We start from the raw sequence: 21,836 nt of genomic DNA on the forward strand, positions 1-21,836 counted from the left end.
AGGGTGGGGCTGTGGGGGAGAAACCTGCACTTTCCAATCATAAGTGCCCTCACACTGCCCCGCCCTCAGAAAAGTCCAAGGTCACACAGCGTCAGGGACAAGATGCTGGAAATGGCAGACATGTTTCCTCCCAGCGGTGACTTCTGCTCAGGGGCTGAGAGTGCCATGGGCCCCCCTCCTAGCATTGTGCAGGGCCCAAGGCAGGACCTGGTCAGGAAGCTCTGTGGAGGCCCCTCCTCAGCTGCCCTCTCGCAGCAACAGGACGTGCACCTGGGGCAGGTAGTCTGTGCAGGCTGCTCGCCTGTGTGCAGGTGTCCACAAGGTGGCGCCATGGGAAAAGGCTTGGGCCCGGGACAACCCATTGGGGTCAGAGGCAGATGCTAGAAAGGGGCCCTGGAGGTGCCATCACCCTGCAGGATGAGGGCTCTGTGGCAGATGGCTCTCCTGGAGGCACTGCTCTCAGGAAGAGCTGGCCCCTGTGGTTTCCCCCGAGCCACTGAGACGCCCCAGCCCTCGTCCCCTCTCCCTCCCAGGCTGGAGCGATCACTGACTGTCGGGAGTAACCAACACCCCTGGCTGCAGGTGAGGCCAGGGCCGTGGACGGAGCCTGCGTCCGGTGGCTGAGGAGTGCGCCCTGGCCTGATTCCCTAACTCACTCAGGCACAATTTGGTGAGCAAACCATGGCGATGTTTTGCTTCTGAAAATTATTTCTATTACAGGTATTCAGAGAAAGTCAATGAGGACATGAAGAATGGGTGCAGAACTCTCCGAGAGAAAGAGCTCCCACTGTTCTGAGCACATGGGCACCCACCTGGCCCTGTCCCAGGAAAGGCCCTGCCCACCTGTGATGCTGACATCCCCGCCTCAACCGACTTAGAGCCCCCATAGTGAGCAGGATGCTCCCTGCTGCCCTGCCCCGCAGCAGGCCACCCAGAACCCTCCAGAAGGTCCACTCTCCTCCTCCCACCTTGCTGCTGCTTCCTCTGCCTGGAACGTACTTCCCCAACCGACCACGCACAAGACTCTCTCAGATCTCCAAACTTAGGCTCCGAGGCCACCTCCTCCATGCTGCCCTCCTGCCCCCGCTCCTAGGGCAGCCCCCAGGCCCAGGACGGTGATGCGAGTTTGCAATTTGTCTCTCTTACTAGGTAGGGGCCCCGCCTGCACTGAAGGGGGCTTGAGAAACATTTCTTGGATGGAGCAGGAAGATGAATGAAAAAAGCCCTATGGCTGAGAAAAACCTGGCAACTGACATCAATGATCAGTTCAGGTCTGGGGCTTTTTCAGGGATGACTCAGCGTCAGTCACACAGAACGTTAAAGACTCTCATCTGGAATTCCTGCTCTTTCATCCAACAGACTCCTCAAATACAGCACACACAGGTTAAGTTCTGCATGTGTCGAAACTTAAATGAACACACCCACAAATGGCTTGATCGAGGTAGGAAACAGTCAAAGGGAAATTTTTTTTCTGAATTTAATTCTGAACCCAAAATACAAAACTCAAGATTAAAAGTAAGGTGAGGCCGGGCGCGGTGGCTCATGCCTATAATCCCAGCACTTTGGGAGGCCGAGGCAGGTGGATCACGAGGTCAACAGATCGAGACCATCCTGGCCAACATGGTGAAATTCCGTCTCTACTAAAAAGACAAAAATTAGCCAGGCGTGGTGGCTCGTGTCTGTAGTCCCAGCTACTCGGGAGGCTGAAGCAGGAGAATCACTTCAACGTGGGAGGTGGAGGTTGCAGTGAGCTGAGATCATGCCATTGCACTCTAGCCTGGGCGACAGAGCGAGACTTTGTCTCAAAAAAGAAAAAAAAAGGCGAGAAGGGGAGAGAAAGATTTTGACTGATAACAGCACACAGCCCCCAAAATCAGCTTTGTCAAAGGCTTCTGGGAACCGAACACCTCCCTGTCAAGGCAGGATGGCCTCATGGCCGGGGGAGCTGCAGAGGACATGGCCAGCATCGCACCTGTGCACCCGGCCCCAGACCCAAAGCCACTGGACGTCCCCTGGGACTCAGTGGGAAGAACTGAGATTCAGGCCTTGCTAGGGACCACTGGACCAAGCTGTCACTCAGATACACCCTGATCTCCGGCCACAGGCTGGGGAACGGCCGCTCACCTCAGAAAATCTTGTCTGAGGCCCATGAGGTAGCAGGTGGGCTCCTCCATCCTTCCTAAAGACCAGCAAGGGGAACCCCCGCCCGCTCCATGACAAACGGTGATGGCCCAGCACGTGCAGCAGGGACCCGCTCCTGTTCCCAGCAATGATTTTGCAAAAGATCATAGAAAATTCATGTCTGCTGGGCTCGAAGGCTCATACCTGTAAGCCCAGCAATTTGGGAGGCTGAGGTGGGAGGATCACTTGAGCCCAGATGTTCAAACCTAGCCTGGGCAACATAGTGACGACTCCATCTCTACAAACAATTAAAAAAATTAGCCAAGTGTGGTGGCATGCACCTGTAGTCCCAAGCTACTCAGGAGGCTGAGGCAGGAGGATGACTTGAGCCCAGGAGTTTGAGGCTGCAGTGAGCTATACTCGTGCCACTGCACTCCAGCCTGGGTGACACAGCAAGATCCTGTCTCTAAAAATAAATAATGTTTAAAAATTTTTAAAATTAGCCTGGCGTGGTAGTGCACACCTATTGTTCTGGCTATTCAGGAGGCTGAGGCAGGAAGACGGCTTGAGCCTAGGAGATCGAGGCTGCAGTGAGCTATGATCACTGCACTCCAGCCTGGGCAACAGACTGAGACCTTGGCTCAAAAACACCAAAATTATTTCTAAACCTCAGGCAGTAAAATCCACCGGAAAGGTTGTCATTCCCAAAAGAAGAATTTCAAGTGAAAATAATAAAGGTTGGCAAAGCCTGCCTCAAAAAACAGGGAGAGAGGAGGGTGGCCTCTCCACCCCCTGCCCCAGCACTGAACCTGGCCTGGGCTGCCAGATCCAGCCCAGCTGGGAAAGGTATGACACCACAGTTTCTGAGGTTCTCCAGCCACCTGGGCTGAGGGACCACGTGTGTTTGTTCACATGGCTCCTCCAGCCCTTGGAGCAGCCCATCTCTCAATAAGTCCCATTCAGCTGTCCTCTGCAGGCTGGCCTCGGCCATGGGGCTGTGCCTGGTACCAGGTCCCCAATGCCAAGGCCCCATACCAGGCCTGCAGCTGAGGGAAGTGGGGAGCAGAGGCCACTGGAGCCACAGCTGCGCAGGCCTGTAAAGTGCTCTGAGGATGTCTGGATGTGGTGGCATGGGACACCCAGCTCCACAGCCAGGGTCCTGGCCTTGGGGACTGAACAGAGAGGGGCCTTGGAGCCATCTGAAAATCTAATCGAGACATCCCGGCCAGGCGCAGTGGCTCATCCCTGTAATCCCAGCACTTTGGGAGGCCGAGGCGGGTGGGTCAGGATATCAAGACCATCCTGGCCAACATGGTGAAACCCTGTCTCTACTAAAAATACAAAAAACTAGCTGGGCGTGGTGGTGGGAGCCTATAGTTCCAGCTACTTGGGAAGCTGAGGCAGGAGAATTGCTTGAACTCAGGAGACAGAGGTTGCAGTGAGCTGAGATTGTGCCACTGTACTCCGGCCTGGTGACAGAGCAAGAAAAAAAAAAAAAAAGAATCCCGTGTCTGATGCCGGGAGTCCACGAAAACATTCTCTGACCCTTAGCTGAAAATGGCGGCATACACACCCACACGTGTCCTCCTGCAGGAATGACAGAGAGCAGGAAGCTGAGGGGACCCCACTGCTCCCTGACAGGGACCCCCAGCTCAACTGCAGGAAAGAAGAAATCGCTCCTTCTGGGGGAAGTACCCCAGGCCTCGGCCAGCCCCTGTTCCCACTCCCCAGCTGCCGGTGTGGGCAGCAGAGGCTGGACAGCGGCGGCCCACAGATGTGTTAGGGATCAAATGCCTGTGCCCTCAACTGGAGACTGAGAGTGGGACTGAAGCACAGCAAGCAGCTCACCCCTAGACCTGGATTTCCCCTCCCTTCTATAGAGGACAATTTCCAAGTCACCTTTCTGCTTCAGGCAAGAGAGCTGGAGGATCCTGAGTGGGGCACTTCCGGAGCTGTGTGCTTGCAGGGACAACCCCACATGGGCCTGGGACAGCCAGCCTCCACCACACCCAGGAGCCGGGCCTAGAAGGTGCCTCCGGGACCACCCAGGACACGCCCGTGCAGGGACACTGGAGAGGAATGGACGGCCTGCGGGACACACGGGTAGCGGGGTCGTGTTACAATGAGAACTCACACGGAAAAAGGCAAATCCAACGACAGACCTAAAGCCAACTCTGGAGCCGCCAGCTGGGTTCCGCCTCCAGAGCCCAAGACAAGCCTTCCCCGGGACACAGGGCAGTGGTCCTTCCAGATCGCCCTCAATGTCTGTGGCTCTTTGCTGAGGCGGAGAAGGCCACCCTGAGAGGCCTTGGGTTGGGAAGGGATGTTGCGTCCCCCAGGCCCAGAGAGGGCAGTGGGGGCCTGATCCCTCCTGAAGCCAGAGAGATGCAGATGGGACCCACCTGGAGGGGCTGTAGGAAGGGGCTGGGACAGAGCCTTGTGGGCAATGGAGGGTCCAGGAGGCTTCCCGGGTCTGAGTTGTCCTTTGTGTCCCGAGGCAATGCCTGTAGCCTCCTGGGGGAACCTCCCTGGAGACGAGGATGCTTGGGGTCCCTGCCCCAGCCTCTGCTCCAACACCAGCCGCTCTAAGAGGGTTTTTAGGACCTCACTGTTAAATAGAACAGCTGGCCACGGCACATCTGTGGTTTGAGGAAGTTTCTACCAGGCAGCACATGGTGCAAGACAGAACAAGGGAGGAGGGACCCAGGGGAAGCCGCTGGGAGTCCGGGCAGAGATGAAGCGCAGTTCCCATCCCTAGGGAGGTAATGACGCCGTCTCAGTGAGACAGTAAGAACACCACGCAGAGCAAGAACACTCTCCTATAATAAAAAAAAACTCAAAAAAGGAGAAATAAAAATCCAAGAAAGGGTGGAAGGAGAGACTGGAGAAAATCTCCCAGAAACTAGAGAGGGAAAGGAAAGGAGAAGAGTGACGTCGGCTCAGAGGCCCGTCAGGCACAGGCAGTCCCAGAAGTGGGGACGGGATCTGGGGGTCCACGCGTGGTGGCTTACACTTGTAATCCCAGCGCTTTGGGAGGCTGAGGCAGGAAGATCTCTGAGCACAGGAGTTCAAGACCAGCCTGAGCAACATAAGGAGATCCCATCTCTACCAAAAAATACAAAAATTAGCCAGGCATGGTGGTGCACACCTGTTGTCTCTGCTACTCGTGAGGCTGAGGCAGGAGGATTGCTTGAGCCCAAAAGTAATAGCCTGGGCCACCAAGTGAGACCTTGTCTCTTAAATGAGTAAATAAATGAAAAGTCTCTCTCCGTGCCCTTTCCCAGGAAGCGACTGGAGGATGTACTCTAGTAAAACAAAGGAACAAATCAGGAAAGAGGAAGACCATGGGAATCAGGAAATAGCCCTCTCTCCACCACCACCTCCTGAGGGGACTCCCAGGATGGTGGAGAAGATGATCCTGTGGTCAGAGAGGAAGGCCTTCACAGTAAATGGAGAAGAGGCCATTATATTAACTCCAAGAGGGGGAGAGTGTGGCGGAAATAAGCCAATAGTACAGGAAGGAAATGGCTAAGCATTATAATCACTCCACAGTTCTAATACAGAAAACGCTAATGCTGGGTAAACCAAACATGATGATGTAATTATGGGATGGAGTGGGGAAGCTAAATCCTCAATTTCCATATAAGAAGCTGTTGTACAAGACCTAAAACTGAAAAACCAAGACAGTCATGTGCAACGATGACTCGGGGACACAGGAGTGAGAAGGGATTAGCTCTGGGGAGTGTCACATGGGGATTTTCATTTTCTGAAATGTTTGGATTTTGTACGATGCGTATAGATAGATATAGTCTCTTCGTAATCTGGAAAAAAAAAAAAAAAAAAAAAAAAAAAAAAAAAAAAAAAAAAAAAAAAAAAAGGAAAGAAAATTTCCAGAGGCAAGTTTCTTAGAACAATCGTTAACAAATGTTTCTGTTCCTTTAAGATAAATCTGACACTGTAAAACTCTGGAAAGCTATTTTTAAAAATTAACTAGTGGACCACTCCTATAGTCACAGCTGAGGTGGGAGGATCGCTTGAGCGCAGGAGGTCAAGGCTGCAGTGATCCCTGACGCTGCCACTGCACTCCAGCCTGGGTGTCAGACAAAACCCTGCCTCAAAACAAACAACAACAACAACAAACCAGACCCAGGCCTTGTAATCCTGGCACTTTGGGAGGTCAAGGTGGGAAGACTGCTTGAGGCTAGGGGTTCAAGACCAGCCTGGGCAACAAAGCAAGACGCCATCTCAACAAAAATAAAAAATGAGCTGGGTGTGGCGGTGAGTGCCTGTAGTCTTAGATACACAGGAGGCTGAAGCGGGAGGATCGCTTGAGCCTGGGAGGTCGAGGTTGCAGCGAGCTGTGACTGTGTCACTGCACTCCAGCCTGGGCAATAGAGTGAGACCCTGTCAAAACACGAAAACAAAAACAAACCCCAAAACCACAATTGGAACTGCCATTAAAAATAATAATGTAGGGTCTGGGCGTGGTGGCTCATGCCTATAATCCCAGCTTGTACCCGGGAGGCAGAGGTTGCAGTGAGCTGAGATCACGCCACTGCACTCCAGCCTGGGCGACAGAGACTCCGTCTGAAAATAATAATCATAATAATAATAATTTAGGCTAGGCACGGTGGCTCACGCCTGTAATCCCAGTACTTTGGGAGGTCAAAAGATTAAGACCAGTCTGGCCAACATGGTGAAACCCCATCTCTACTAAAATACAAAAGTTAACTGGGCATGGTGGCATGCACCTGTAATCCCAGCTACTTGGGAGGCTGAGGCAGAAGAATCGCTTGAACCCAGGAGGCGGAGGTTGCAGTGAGCCGAGATCTCGCCACTGTAATCCAGCCTGGGCGACAGAGTGAGACTCTGTCTCAAAAATGATAATAATAATTTAAAAGATTAAATTAACTTGTTTCCGAAGTGCATTTTGCCCCAGTGAAGAGTAACCAGCATGCTGGCCTGAACAGGAGCTGCTCTTGGGCGAGACATGGATCTGAGTGGGTGCTTGAGCGGAGAGGCGGCCCAAAGCTCTGCAGGCGCCGGGGTCAGCTCCATGCCTGCAGACACCTCCTGCTTCCCCTGAGGCTCTCATGGGGAACCTGGGAAGGACTGTCCCTGTGTGTCGCCTGCCTGTGCAGAAGCCGTGTGACAGGCCTACTCCACACAAGCCTCGTGTCACCGGAGGTCTGAGAAATTGGGCGCTACACCTAGAAGGGCCCTCCCAGAGATTACAGGAAAGCCGGGGGTGGGGCCATCCATTTACCAGATTGGAACAAACGCAAGGACTTCCCTACCAAGCTTCATTCCGAGCTCCCAGCACTTCAGAGCCAAAGCCACCCCTCGAAGGGACCTGGGCAGGAGGGAAAAATAAAAGGAACACACAGAAAAATCCCAACCTTCCCGTGTGGAGGGAGCAGTAGTTACTTCCCCAGAGTTCTCAGATTGGAAAAGGCGTAAGAGGGTGTGGTAGGGTGTGGTGGGGTGGGGAGGGGCGGCAAGGCCTAGGACAAGGACAGGGACAGGGAGGCGGAGGGAAGAGGGACTCTCATCGCCAGCATGGCTGATCAGTCAGGCGGAATCTCCACTGGAGGTGACTCACACATTCGCACCACAGTCCTGCAGCTGTGCTGAAACACAGGGAAGGCTGCAGCCGCAAACTTGTGTTTTTAATTATGATTATTTTTTGAGACGGGGTCTTGCTCTGTTGCCTAGGCTGGAGTGCAGTGGTGAGATCATAACTCACTGCAGCCTCCAACTGCTGGGCTCAAGCGATCGTCCTGCCTCCAGCCTCTCAAGTAGCTGGGTCTACAGGCGTGAGCTACTGCACTTGGCAGATTGAAATTTTTTTTTTGTAGAGATGGGGGTCTCACTATGTTGCCCAGGCTTGTCTGGAACTTCTGGCCTCAAGCAGTCCTGCCTCAGCCTCCCAAAGTGCTGGGAATCCAGCTTACCAGAAACTTTGAAACAGATGAATCACTCTGCAGGAAGGAACCAAAGTTTGTCAGAAAAAGGAGAGTATTTCTAATGTAGACCCAATAGCCTCCAAGCTCAAAAGACCTCTAACATTACGAAACAACATAAACCGAATTAGGACTGAATGTTATCTAGCAATAAGTTAGAACTGTGTTTAAAGGTCATGAGTAAAAGGGAAAGATTTTGAAGTCAGTTGCTGAATTTTTACTGTATATTTATGTACTGCTGACCTTCACCGAATTGTACGAGTTACTTTCAGTTTTGACCTCCACGTTGGAGAAATCAGGAAAGGCCTTCTGAGACAGCTCCTGAAGTCTGGCCCTCAAGAGCAAAAACAGTCACTCTCTGTGCAATGCTCTTTCTCTCACTGAATTTCAGCAGTTTTCTTAAATCTCTACCTCTAAGGAACACTTTTTTCTGTTTGGTGGAACCTAGAAAATTATTAACTATTTTAATTATTTGATTAAATACTTTAATTCCTTCCTAAAAACACCTTTTTTTTTTTTTTTTTTGAGATGGAGTCTCGCTCTGCTCAGTCTGGAGTGCCGTGATCTCACACTGCAACCTCCACCTCCCAGGTTCAAGCACTTCTGCCTCAGCCTCCCGAGTAGCTGGGATTACATGCCCAGCTAATTTTTATATTTTTAGTAGAGACGGGGTTTCACCATGTTGACCAGGCTGGTCTCGAACTCCTGACCTCAGGTGATCCGCCCGCCTCTGCCTCCCAAAGTGCTGGGATTACCGGCGTGAGCCACGGCGTTGGCCTGTAAAAACACTTCTTTGCAAAAAGGAAAGAAAGGTCAAAATGCTTCTAAAGATAGCAGAATTTATTTCAAAGAGAGTTCATTCATTTTCTGGGTGGAGTACTTCAGGGCAGAAAAAAAATGAACCAGAAAAAAAACACACACACAAAACCACACACCCACACCCACCCACCCTGGGAAAGGGAGTGAAGGCCTTCAAGAGCAAAGTAGGAGGAGTGGGAAAGAAAGAGGAAGGGTGGTGGGGGGCAGGGGCAGCTGATCAGGGAGGATCCCACAGGGAATAGCCGCTCCCTCCCAAGTCACTCCTGACTCCTGGGAACGAGGGGCTCTGGGCGAGCCGACCTACACCCTAGGCAGCCACTCCACGGCCAATGGGGACCGGCGAGGCGAACGCACACCAAATTAGGAAGGCAGGCATCGAGGGGGCGGGGCGGCACCCGGGAGGGGCCAGCCGGGCAGGAAGCCCCGCTTGGGGTGTGGAGGCCAGCACCGCCCCGATCTCTTAGGCAGCCAGCGGGAGGAGAGTGGGGAGGTGGCAGGGAAGGGCAGGGAGTGTTTGTAAACACGCCGGCTCCACCCTACGGCAGAAACTCAAACTGAAAAGTATCTTGGCAAGCAAAACCTCAAGGGCCTCTGAGGTTTCTAAACACTCAATTGAATTCCATGGTGCTAAGATAAACGGATGTAAACAGAAAGGCTTTTATTGTAACAATGGTAGGCCAAAGAGCCAGACAGTCAGTCCCTAACTTACTACTTTCTCCGCACGGAACTCCCCTAACAAGAATCCTTTGCACAGGGCAGCTTCAAAGAACAAGACTGGGTGGAGGGAGGGGAACGGGGGTCCCCCACCTTCCCCGCTCCCACAGCAAGAGCAGGGCAGGTACAGGACCGAGGAGCTGCACACTTCCCCCCCACCATGGGAACTCGCGGTCACAGGAGGCCCACCCAGCTTCTCGGAGCTGCAGCCGCAAGAGCTTCAGGTATTCAGTACAAAGTATCTACTCCCAGCTATAAAAAAGAACGAAATCTCCGCCAGGGAAGCAACACGATGGAGCTGGAGGCCCTTGTCCCAAATGAACTAACTCAGAAACAAAACTGCACACCGCCTGCTCTCACTTACAAGTGGGGGCTGAACAGGTGGGTGCCCAGGAACACGAAGTCGAAACAGACGCTGGGACTCCGAAGCGGGGAGGCGGGAAGGGGCGAGGGATGAAAGGTGACCTCCGGGGTGTGAGGTTCACTATTTGGGTAACAGGCACCCTAGAAGCCCAATCGCCACCAGGATGTAATATCTCCATGTCACAAACATGCACATATACCCCCTGAATCGAAGATAAAATAAAAATACAATACTTTCCCCGCCCTAATTTTTAAGACCGGTATCTTTTATAAACTCCTTTGCAAACCACTACCTTTCTTGTAATACAAAAGCGACTTTAATATGCAAATTTGGATTAATGCTGGGAAATATTTTTGTTTTTTAAGCCCCCTCCTGGAGCAAACCAAAACATTTTTCTTTCTTAAAAAGCTGGATTACAATCTGCTGAATGAGAACCCACTGCCAGGCTAAGGCGGGGGCTCGGACCTAGCCCTGCGGCAGGAGCCCCGGGGTCACTGCCTGGCCTGCTTCTCTCTGGACCCTGAGGCCTTTGCTGCCCACCCCAAAAGCAGCAGGACCCGACTTTTTTATTTATTTATTTTTTTTGAGACAGAGCCTTGCTCTGTCTCCAGGCTGGAGTGCAGTGGTGCAATCTCGGCTCACTGCAACCTCCACCTCCGGGGTTCAAGTGATTCTCCTGCCTCAGTCTCCTGAGTAGCTGGGACCACAGGCGCCCACCATGGAGCTTGGCTAATTTTTGTATTTTTAGTAGAGACAGGGTTTCTCCATGTTGGCCAGGATGGTCTCAATCTCCTGACCTCATGATCCACCCGCCTCGGCCTCCCAAGGTGCTGGGATTACAGGCATGAGCCCCCATACCTGGCCAGGACCAGCCTCTTCTGGTGTGAGCTCCCAGCAGCACATGAGCTGGTCCTGGCCACCGTTTCTGAAGTGCCTTTAACGTGGTAGTAGGTAAAGACTCAAGGACATAGGTGGTGTTCAGTTGTGTTCTTCAGACACAATTCTAATAACGTACAATTCACCACTTATTTCTTATGTATTTATTTATTTTGAGATGGAGTCTCAACTCTGTCACCCAGGTTGGAGTGCAGTCTTATAATCTCAGCTCACTGCAACCTCTGCCTCTTGGGTTCAAGCCATTCTCCCGCCTCAGCCTCCCAAGTAGCTGGGACTACAGGTGTGGGCAAACATGCCTGGGTAATTTTTGTATTTTTAGTAGAGATGGGGTTTCGACATGTTGCCCAGGCTGGTCTCGAACTCCTGGCCTCAAGTGATCCACCTGCCTTGGTCTCCCACAGTGCTGGGATTACAGGTGTGAGCCACCTCGCCCAGCCAATTCACCCTTTAAAGTGACTTTTAGTATATTCACAAAGTTGAATAACCATCACTGCTATCTACTTCCAGAACATTCTCCCATAAAGCCGTATGGACTAAAAAAATATACTGCATGTGCACTGCTCAGCACAGGGTTTCAGTCACTTAGGATTCACCATTATCACCATCATCATCATCATCCCAGAGGGTCGTGACATCACAGCACTAGCTCCACAGATGGGAACCAGGCCCAGGGGTTGGGGGCTGAAGCGACCACGCAGAGTCACACATGTGACCATGCCCAGCCTGAGCCCAGCAGCTTTTCCACAGCCTTTCCACAGCAGCTCTGTCCCTGAACTTCTCTTGCAATGACAGACTCTCCTACTCACTGCCTCTGGAAAAAAGGAGGCCAACTCCAAGCAACTCAAATGGAAATGATTCGCAACTTGTAACTTGTAGGAAACCACTGGTAAGTTGTCAGCAAAGCTGGGTAGAGGTGTCGTCCCCCAATGGCTGTGTTCCAAGATAAGTCAGTGGGTAATTCTAACTTGGACTCTGAAAAGGTGCAGGCCACGTATGGGCCAGGTGTCTTGGCTCATGCCTGTAACCCCAGAACTTAGGGAGGTGGAAGAGGGAGGATCTCTTGAGCCCAGGAGTTCCAGACCAACCTGGGCAACATAGCAAGACCCCATCTCTACAAAAGATAAGAAAATTAGCTGGGTGTGGTGGTGCATGCCTGTGGTCCCAGCTACTTGGGAGGCTGGGGTGGGGGGATCACTTGAGCCCAGGAGTTGGAGGCTGCAGTGAGCTATGACTGTGCCACTGTACTCCAGCCTTGGTGACAGAGTGAGAACACTGTCTGCAAAATAAACAAAAGTCCTCTCTTCTCCTACAGTTGCAAGAGGAAAAAAAGAAAGAAAAGGTGTAGCCAGGGCTTGGCAGAGTGACGTGATTGGACTGGGAATGCCATGGTATTCCCTCTAACAGACCAGTGTGCCCAGAATGTTATTCACAGATGTCCCCAAGGGCCCTGAGCCCTTTTCAGGGTATACGTGAGGTCAACATCATACTCACAACAACCGTAAGATGCGATCTGCTTTTTCCACTGGGCCGACCTTTGCTGGTGATGCACAAGCAATGTGGAAACTGCTGGTGCTGCAGAGAAACCATAGCTCTGGCACCAAACCACACATGGCCACACATCTTCAGGGCCACCGATGTGCAGCTGGGAGCGAGAAAAGCCAGCCGCGTTTAGAAATGTCCGAGATAAGGCCGGGTGTGGTGGCTCACGCTGCAATCCCAGTACTTTGGGAGGCCGAGGTGGGCAGATCACAAGGTCAGGAGTTCTAGATCAGCCTCACCAACATGGTGAAACCTCATCTCTACTAAAAATACAAACGTTAGCTGGGCATGGTGGCATGTGCCTGTAGTCCTAGCTACTCAGGAGGCTGATACAGGAGAATCGCTTGAACCCAGGAGGCGGAGGATGCAGTGAGCAGAGATCGCACCACTACACTCCAGCCTGGGCGACAGAGAAAGACTCCGTATCAAAGAAAAAAAAAAGAAAAAGAAAAAGAAAGAAATGTCCGCGATGCGATGAAGAGGTAAATCATTAAATAATGTATGACCCTCCAGCCTCAAGTACACATCTGCTTTTGCATCCTTGTATGACCGGACCCGGGCTAGCACCATGTGCCACACATCCGGGCTACTGCCAGAGGTTTGCACGTGACTCAATCCAAGGCTCACCGGCACTCTCTACACAGAGCTCTGTTCATACTTTTTACCCTGAAATGCCTCCCTCCCACCCCCAGGGTTTATCATTGTCTAACACACCAGAGATGAGAAAGTTTGAGGACTTTCTCCAAAATCTAGATTAATTTCTAAAAGGTTGTAGAGAATTTTCACAAATAAAGAAATAAAGTTCACCAAATCCTGGTGGACAAATATTACTTTAAAACATTTTCAGCTGGGCCCACTGGCTCACGTCTGTCATCCCAGCACTTTGGGAGGCTGAGGTGGGTGGATCACTTGAGGTCAGGAGTTCAAGACCAGCCTGGCCAACAGACCCATCTCTACTAAAAACACAAAAGTTAGCCGGGTGTGGTGGCAGGCGCCTGTCATCCCACTATTTGGGGAGGCTGAGGCAGGAGAATCGCTTGGGCAGGAGAATCGCTTGAACCTACAAGGTGGAGGTTGCAGTGAGCCAAGATCGTGCCACTGAACTCCAGCCTGGATGACAGAGTGAAACTCAGTCTCAAAAAAACAAAACAAAACAAAACAAAACAAAACAAAAAAACCATTTTATTTTCAATGTATTAAAAAAAAAAAACCAAAAACACCTGTGCTTGCATTAATAAGCCCTAATATGTCAAACTTCCAATGGGAAAAGTGGTGATGAGGCAGTGACTCTTCCCTTTACAAGAGAATTCACAGAAATTTCAGCCAGGTACCAGATGCACACACAAAACTTTCCATACAGGTATTGATCAACTTACGACCTATGCAACTTACGACCATTCGACTTTACGACCACAATCGCTAGCCACGACTGCTCCGCGTCTGGCAGCGCAAACGTTGTCCAGCTGGGCGTACGACAGTGCGAACCAGCTTCCGGCAGCACTACCATCTCCGCGTGCACCATTTCAACTGTTATCCCAGACTCGGTACAGTAATTTGTGTTTTGTGTCTTGGATATTTTTCATCAACCCCCTCACAAGATGTCTACCAAGAGGAAATTGTCTTTGTCTATGCCTCAGCCTGCCAAGAAGAGGAAGAAAGGCCATCGATCTCGACACGAAAATGAAGGTGATTAAGCAGTACGAAGGAGGAAAGAAAGTGAATGTGATCGCACGTGATACGAAGTTATCACACTCGACTGTGTCGACGATTTTGAAAGATAAAGAAAGAATTCGTGAAGCTCTGAAAGGTTCTGCACCCATGCAATCAACAGTTATAACAAAGCAACGAAGCAGGCCCATCCACGAAATGGAGAAATTGCTATATATTTGGATGGAAGATCAAATTCAAAAACGGCCAATAAAATGTTTCGTACATGTTTATATATTTTGATATGTTTTGCAATTGGGAAAATGTTTCCTGTGGTATTTTTTACACCTGTATTTTGTATTTTTGTATGCACCTGTATTTTGTAATTTTGTATGTTTTGCAAATATTAAACCAGTTGTACTGGTAATGCAGTGTTTTACTTGAACCTGACGAATGTAAAAATAAGAAACAAAATGGTGTAGAGATGATACAAGTGGCATAAAATGAACAAAGAAAATTATGATATATAACAATAAAGAAAGAAAATTATGATAAAATATGACTTAAAGATTTCTATAACATCATTTCACAGTACTGTACATATAGCCTACTCAACTTACGACCAAATCGTGTTATGACCGGTCTGTTGGAATCAATCGTGGTCATAGGTCGAGCACTAGCTGTATTTCCATGCATGTCAATTCTCCTGAGAGATACAGAACCCAGTGTCATGTGCACCAGGCACACCCGCGTTATCTCCCTCTCTCCTGGGGGCCGAGGGCAGGCTGGGGGGCTGCTCACCTGATGGTGCCAGTTGGGGAGGGGATGGGGCTGACCATGCTCCGGAGGTCCGGCTCCGGGATGTGGATCTTCAGCGGGGAGATCTGTGGGTAGAGCGGCCGGAGTGGGGAGGCCGGGGCCTCTTCTTTGTGGTAGAGCGACGTGAACTGGATCTTGATGGCCGTGCTGGGAAACCGGAAGGTACACCTGGAATGGGAGGAGGAGCAGGTGTGAGGTGCAGGACACTCGAGAGGATGCTAACACCCAGGGAAGGTGCGTGTCTGTGGGTCTAAGTGACCAGACCTCAACTCTCAAACCTGGGCCCCAGAGAGCAGTTTCATTGCTTTTGTTAGGACATGCAGGAACTGAGACTTAGGCTTATTTGGACATCAGTTGTCTTTCTTATTTTTTGAAAGGGAGTCTCGCTCTGTCGCCCGGGCTGGAGTGCAGTATGGCACAATCTTGGCTCACTGCAACCTCCGCCTCCTGGGTTCAAGCGATTCTCCTGTCTCAGCCTCCTGAGTAGCTGGGATTACAGGCACCTGCCACCACGCCCAGCTAATTTTTGTATTTTTAGTAGAGACAAGGTGTCACCATGTTGACCAGGCTAGTCTTGAACTCCTGGCCTCAAGTGATCTGCCCGCCTTGGCCTCTCAAAGTGCTGGGATTACAGGCATGAGCCACCGCACCCGGCTGTCAGTTGTCTTTCTACCGTTCGTGAGAACAGAAGAGATATAAATATCCCCACCAAGCGCCTCTAATGCTGCCAACTCCCACTGAGGCTCCAGACAGTCAGGACTACTTCCTATCTCCCAGGGCAACTGCTGTGGCACCCAGGTGGGGTCCCTCTGAAAGAACACACTGGGAGGCTGAAATGGCATGGCAGCCACCTAAGCAGAGATTTTCAAGATGATTCCCTGCCGCTGCCTAGAAGATCTGACAGAGCAATTCCACCCCCGCACAAGCCGGCAGAGTGTGCGTTATCCACCCAGTGCTTAATGGACCGGCTTCACAATCAGTTCTGGGCTTAAAACCCTAAGCCTCGGTTTTTCCATGGGAGATGACCAAGTGCAAACAAAGCCAGCCGCAAGCACCAGCGTCAACACCGGTGTGCTGTGAACGGTATCCAAGGTTCATCTGGCTTGAGGAAACTGCCACCTTTTACAAAGCTGTGCATTACTTATCCAGCTCACCTTTCAATTTCTAAACTGTTGAGGCAGCAACTACCAAGTTGCTCACTGCTGGGCTCAGTTCAAAACAAAACAAAAACAACAACAACGTAAAGCAGCAGCCTGCCCACACAGAGATAAGCAACGCTGGCCGCCTGCACAGCTGTTTGGAAAAGGCTCTCGTTTAAAAGCATGGGAGAGGGGAAGAAAGAATGTATAGAAGCCACCCGTGACAATGCACTTTTCAGAGTTCCAGAAGGCATTCAGAACAGGCCAAGGGACTCAACACTTGAGAGATGTTGAAGTTTCTTGTAGGGGAACCTGGATGAAGCCTCCAGGCACCAGGCTGCTGGGTCTCTGCCTGACTGTTTTTAAATCTGAAGCAGTGTTGAAAGAGGAAATCTATCTAAAATCCTGCACAGACATGCGCAAACACCCTCCTTTGTTTGAAAGCCCCTTTGCTCTTCGTGAAAGCGTTTTTGAAAAGCAGAATGGAGGAACAGGTCAGAGTGTGATGAAGGGTGCCTCTGGCTGTCGACAGGGGGTCCCCTTGCGTCTTCTTCCCAGAGACCCGCTTCAAAGGAAGTGACTCAGCATTACAAATGTGCTGCTCCTCCCATAGCTCTGCTAGCCAGGCTGCCCACATCGGAGAGAGAAAATCAGGCACTTAAACTGGCTCAACTGGGCCAGTCCTGATTGTCCTCGAGATACTGGGCAGAGGAGGCCAGGCTGCATCGTTCAGCGCCAGGTGCTGTCGGGCCTGTGGGCACCAGGTTTCTATTTCCAACACAAAAGGGACACTCTGAGACTGTTTCGGGATGAGAAGCTGTCTGGGAGGCTTGCCCAGCAAGTGGACCTTGGGTGGTCAGTCGTGGGTAGCCACCTCACCCCTGACGTTCTGCTTAAAGGGCAGCCCACGGCTATTTGAAAATACTCCGCAATTTTGTCCTCTTCAGTCACGTTGAGAGGAATGTGTGATGATGTCCTTTACAACTTTCTTCAGTTTTCAGCCCGATGGAAATTTCCTACATCTGTATTTTGACTGGAAAGGTGCATCACCCTTTTTTTTTTTTTTTTTTTTTTTTTGATGGAGTCTCCTTCTGTCACCCAGGCTAGAGCACAATGGTGCAATTTCAGCTCACTGCAACCTCTGCCTCCCGGGTTCAAGTGATTATCCTGTCTCAGCCTCTCGAGTAGCTGGGATTACAGGCATGCACCACCACCCCTGGCTAATTTTTGTATTTTTAGTAGAGAAAGGGATTCACCATGCTGGCCAGGCTGGTCTCGAACTCCTGACCTCAGGTGACCCACCCGCCGTGGCCTCCCAAAGTGCTGGAATTACAGGCGTAATTCCTGCGCCTGGCCACATCACCTATTTTCTAAGATGCTTTATGAAGCCTAAAGGCTCTTCAGTGCTGGAGGCTGTCAGCTTTTGTGGGTGGGTCCCAGAGCCGATGTCCACCCAAGCTGGTATCTGAGGATGGGCCAGCGGTCCCTGACCTAGAGAAGCAAGGAAAGAGGTTTGGGGCCAGCATCTGGCTAAGGGTCCAGACAGGGGAGCTAAGGTGGGTTCCACCTGTGAAGGATGGTGCTGAATGAACACAGCGTGCATGCGTGTGTATCTGTGCACGTACACACGCATAACACACTGTTCTACCAGTGCTGGACACGGTGGCAGTCATGAGGACAAATGTTTAAAGACAGTTTCTATGGCCCTTGCTGTTTGTCTCTTTTCTCCAATTCCCTCAACCACTGCAAATCAATGAAACAAACCACGTTTTCCCGTTTGTCAGAAGGGCACAGTTGAGACCTCGGACTTTCTGTGTGGTGAAAGCCCCTATGTTAACACGGGATTGTATCATGCTGGAACTGTCAAGGCCAAGTAGAAAGAAGATGTGGCTTCCAGCTCATGACTGGGGTCACAAGAAGATGGGGACCTTGGAGACCGGGGTTCGGATATGAAGACATGAAGAGGTGCTTATCGGTAAGACATCTGCCTACGCACGTGCGCATACGCAACACACAGGCGCACATGTGCGCACGGAAGAGAAGCATGGTCTCCCTCTGGACAGGGAGAAGCCAGAGCCTATCTGCCTCAACGCTTGACTTCTCCCCTTCAAAGAGCGAATCGTGGCAGCAAGGAGAGCCATAAGGTGTGGGGATCTGCAACAAAGGTGAATGCCACCAAAAGAGAAAGCTGGTTTAGAACCACTTGACCTAACCTCTCTGCTTCTGTGATCTTTATGAACAAAACACAATGGCTGGAGCAGAAGAGACCATTTCTAAGTTGCTTTCCAATTCAAAAAACTGATTCTAGGCTGGGCTCGGTGGCTCACGCCAGTAATCTTAGCACTTTAGGAGACTGATGTGGGCAGATCACCTGAGGTCAGGAGTTCAAGACCAGCCTGGCCAAAATGGTGAAACCCCCTCTCTACTAAAAATACAAAAAAATTCATTGGGCATGGTGGCACACACATGTAATCCCAGCTGCTTGGGATGCTAAGGCAGGAGAATCGCTTGAACTTGGGAGGCGGCCATGCTAGTGAGCCAAGAACGTGCCACTGCACTCCAGCCTGGGCAACAGAGCAAGACTGTCTAAAAAACAACCCCCCCCCCAAAAAAAAAACACCCAGAACTAATTCTAGATATTTACATATATATTGAGTTTTCAGTAAAACAAAACGACATTTTGTAAGACAGGCAGGGATCTAATACCATCTATAGAAGACATTAGGACAATTTCCTACTGTAATAGTAGTTTTCCAATTAAGGTTTAACAATAAAGATTTTCATAGTATTTGCTGTAACAGTGACTGTCCTGAGGCAGGCAGCCTCATTACTAGGAAGAGGAGAAAATGCCATGAAGCATGCTACTTGATTTTATTTATTTTTTGAGATGGAGTCTTGTTCTGTCACTTAGGCTGAAGTGCAGTGGCACGATCTCAGCTCACTGCAACCTTGGTCTCCTGGGTTCAAGAGATTCTCCTGCCTCAGCCTCTTGAGTAGCTGGGTTTACAGGCACGAGTCACCACACCCAGCTAATTTTTGTATTTTTAGTAGAGATGGGGTTTCACCATGTTGGCCAGGCTGGTCTTGAACTCCTGACCTCAAGTGATCCACCCGCTTTGGCCTCCTAAAGTGCTGGATTACAGGTGTGAGCCACCGTGCCTGGGGTTGATTTTGAATAGATGTTTCCCCAGCGTGCTCACAGAGTTTGCCAGTTACATCTCTCCCTGTAGTATCTCATGGAGGTGCAGGGTTCTAGCTGGCGTTTCAATGAGCACATTTTGCACCGTGAAGCTGCTGCACGGTGATTTAACCCCAGCCACACACACTGCCGGTCTTTCCTGGGGGAGCTTCTGCTAAGGTCAAGTGGGTCCACAGGGCAGAAATCTCCATCCACTGGGGGGCAGGTTCTTGTACAGGCAAGTGCCCATCTTTGGGGGAAATCTCTCTAGAACATTCTTGCCCGACTTAGACGGAAAGGAGATTAGTGGTTGCCTAGGGCTGGAGTGGCGGGTGGGACAGGAAGGGGGAATGGAAAATGACCGAGTGGTGCAGGGCTTCTTTCTGGAGCCGTGACAACGTTCTGAGCTTGCCTGTGCTGGTGGCTACACGACTCGGTGAATGCACCGAAAATTACGGACTGGAACAATCCAAAGGGTTAGTTTTGGGTATGTGCATTCTATCTCAGGCAAGCTGTTTTTGGGGAGAATTCTTGCCCAAAAGCTCCCACGCTGAGCTTCGATTCCAGCCTTGGGTTTTTCCCATTTCCACCCGGAAGCCGACGGCTCCTGGAAGTAGGGCCAATCTGGTGACTTGGTTGGAGATGAGACTGCCTGGCTCAGCCTCAGACCACAGAGTCCTCTGCACAGTGAGCTGGCACTGGCCACTGCTCCACCAGTGATGAGCCCAAGTGACTTGGGACGTGTCACGTGCCTTCATTCCCAACCCCTCCTTAGGCCACGAATCCCACCACCTGCCCGGCCAACCAGAAAGCTGTCAGGAAAACAAAAATAGCTCACTTAATTCTCGATGATATAAATACAAATACAATTGCTGTCATTTTAGACACAGAGAAATAATCAGAGGGAAGGAACGACCCGTGAAAGCTTCCGGAGGCAATTTTTAAGATGAATGCAACAGATTTCTCCTGTCCACGGCTGTCCCCCGCCGCCCTGCCCCTCCCAGCAGAAACACGGGTTTACTTTCTGGAGGGGATGAACCACGAGGCCTGGACAAGGGCACCTGACACAGAAGCAGCAGAGAATGACATCCCACGCCAAAAATAGCCTTGCAACCTGAAATTCTGTAGGAGGACCGGAGGAGCACCCCGCAAACTTCCAGAGCTGAGCCCAACTGTCAGCAGACAATGGCCCAGGAGAAAAGCCTGAGGCCCAGCCTTCCTAGGGCCCCCATGAAGCCCCAGGGAGGGAGCCCTGTGCACTGATGCCCACACACAATTGGGCAGCAGGGAGTGGGGGCACCTCCTCTGCCACAGGAACAGACACTTGGGGAATGTCGCTAACAAGGAAGACAGGGACCGAGGCAAAGGATTTTGAGGGGCGCAGAGGCAGCAGATGATCAGGCACAGTGTGAGCCACACAGCATCACCTCATCACCTCATTCTCCCAAGGTTAGAGCGGGCGCCACCCACCCGGGCCAGGATCACAGGAAGCCACGTCCAGGGGAAAAGGGAAGCCTCGTACAGTTTAAAGCGACTCAGAAAACTTCAAAAGGAAGGCTGGATGAGACGTGAAAACCTCTCCCTGGAAGGATGAAGAAAACAGGAATTTCAGAGGCTCTGTCCGGGAGGCCTACAACTTGAGTTAGCATCACCCCACACAGGCCGCTCCTTCTCAGGAGTCCGCGAATGCATCTGCTGTCTCCCAACTGTGGTGGGGGCAGGTGTCTCCTAGAGCTGGACGGCACGGTCACTAAGGTTAAAACGCAGGCATCGCTTTGGTGGTTAGGAGCTGAAAACACGGGCGATGAGCTGGAAGTCTGATGGCCTTCCCTGTACCAGGTGAAGCTTCACCCGCGGCCCCTGGAGGACAGACCCTCGTGGCCAGCACCGACCACTGTGAGGAGCTCTCGGGGAAATCCAGGGTTGGCGCATGCTGGGAGGCTCCTGTGGCTTCCATAGTCCCATGGGGCTGGCTGTGACGGCCAGAGAGAGGGAGCCAGCCGGAGTAAACACCATGGAAAGGCTCCCACCGTCCCACCCAGCCTGCAGCTTCAGGGGCCTCAGAGCAGCCACCACTCCTGTGAGAGACACAGCAGACCCAAGCTCAAGGACCAGAAGACACCAGGCTGGTTTTCCTGGGTGGGTGCTGGGCAGCTTCCTGGACTGTGGCTGAGACTGTGGTTCCCAGAGCACCTCCTCTCCTGCTTCTACAGCAAACACGGAGACAGATAAATGCCCATCCAATGAAGACCATGTTTCTCTGCCCCTCCTGCAACCAGGAGACTATAAGCTGGTAGATGGGATACAAATGGATCATGTCCATATGAAGAACCACGGGCCTTCTTTACTCCCTCCCCTTCCCAATGGCCCGATGTGGCCATGATGGCAGGAGCCAAGCAGCCACAATGGGCCATAAAGGGTCAGTGCATGGCAGAGCAATGTAATAGAAAAAGCCTGGTGCCGCCAGGTCATAGCTGACATTAAGATGGTCAAGTGTGGCCAGGCATGGTGGCTCACGCCTGTAATCCTAGCACACTGGGAGTGGAGGTGGGAGGACTGCTTGAGCCCAGGAGTCTGAAACCAGCCTGGGCAACATAGCAAAAGCCCAGCTTGAAATTAAAAAAAAAATTTTTTTT

At 51.3% G+C, this 21,836-nt stretch overlaps 1 protein-coding gene across 1 annotated transcript in view; it reads right to left on the reverse strand.

The window, feature by feature from the left end:
- The window catches only part of FOXK1 (forkhead box K1), a 90,994-nt gene that overhangs the window by 16,125 nt on the left and 53,033 nt on the right, over positions 1 to 21,836 (reverse strand). Inside the window, exon 2 of the mRNA XM_017533778.2 lies at positions 14,866 to 15,051. Coding sequence (XP_017389267.1) covers positions 14,866 to 15,051 — 186 coding nt within the window. The remainder of the gene's footprint in view (positions 1 to 14,865; positions 15,052 to 21,836) is intronic.

This window comes from Cebus imitator, unplaced genomic scaffold (assembly GCF_001604975.1).
Source record: "Cebus imitator isolate Cc_AM_T3 unplaced genomic scaffold, Cebus_imitator-1.0 Scaffold82, whole genome shotgun sequence".
NCBI lineage: Eukaryota > Metazoa > Chordata > Mammalia > Primates > Cebidae > Cebus > Cebus imitator.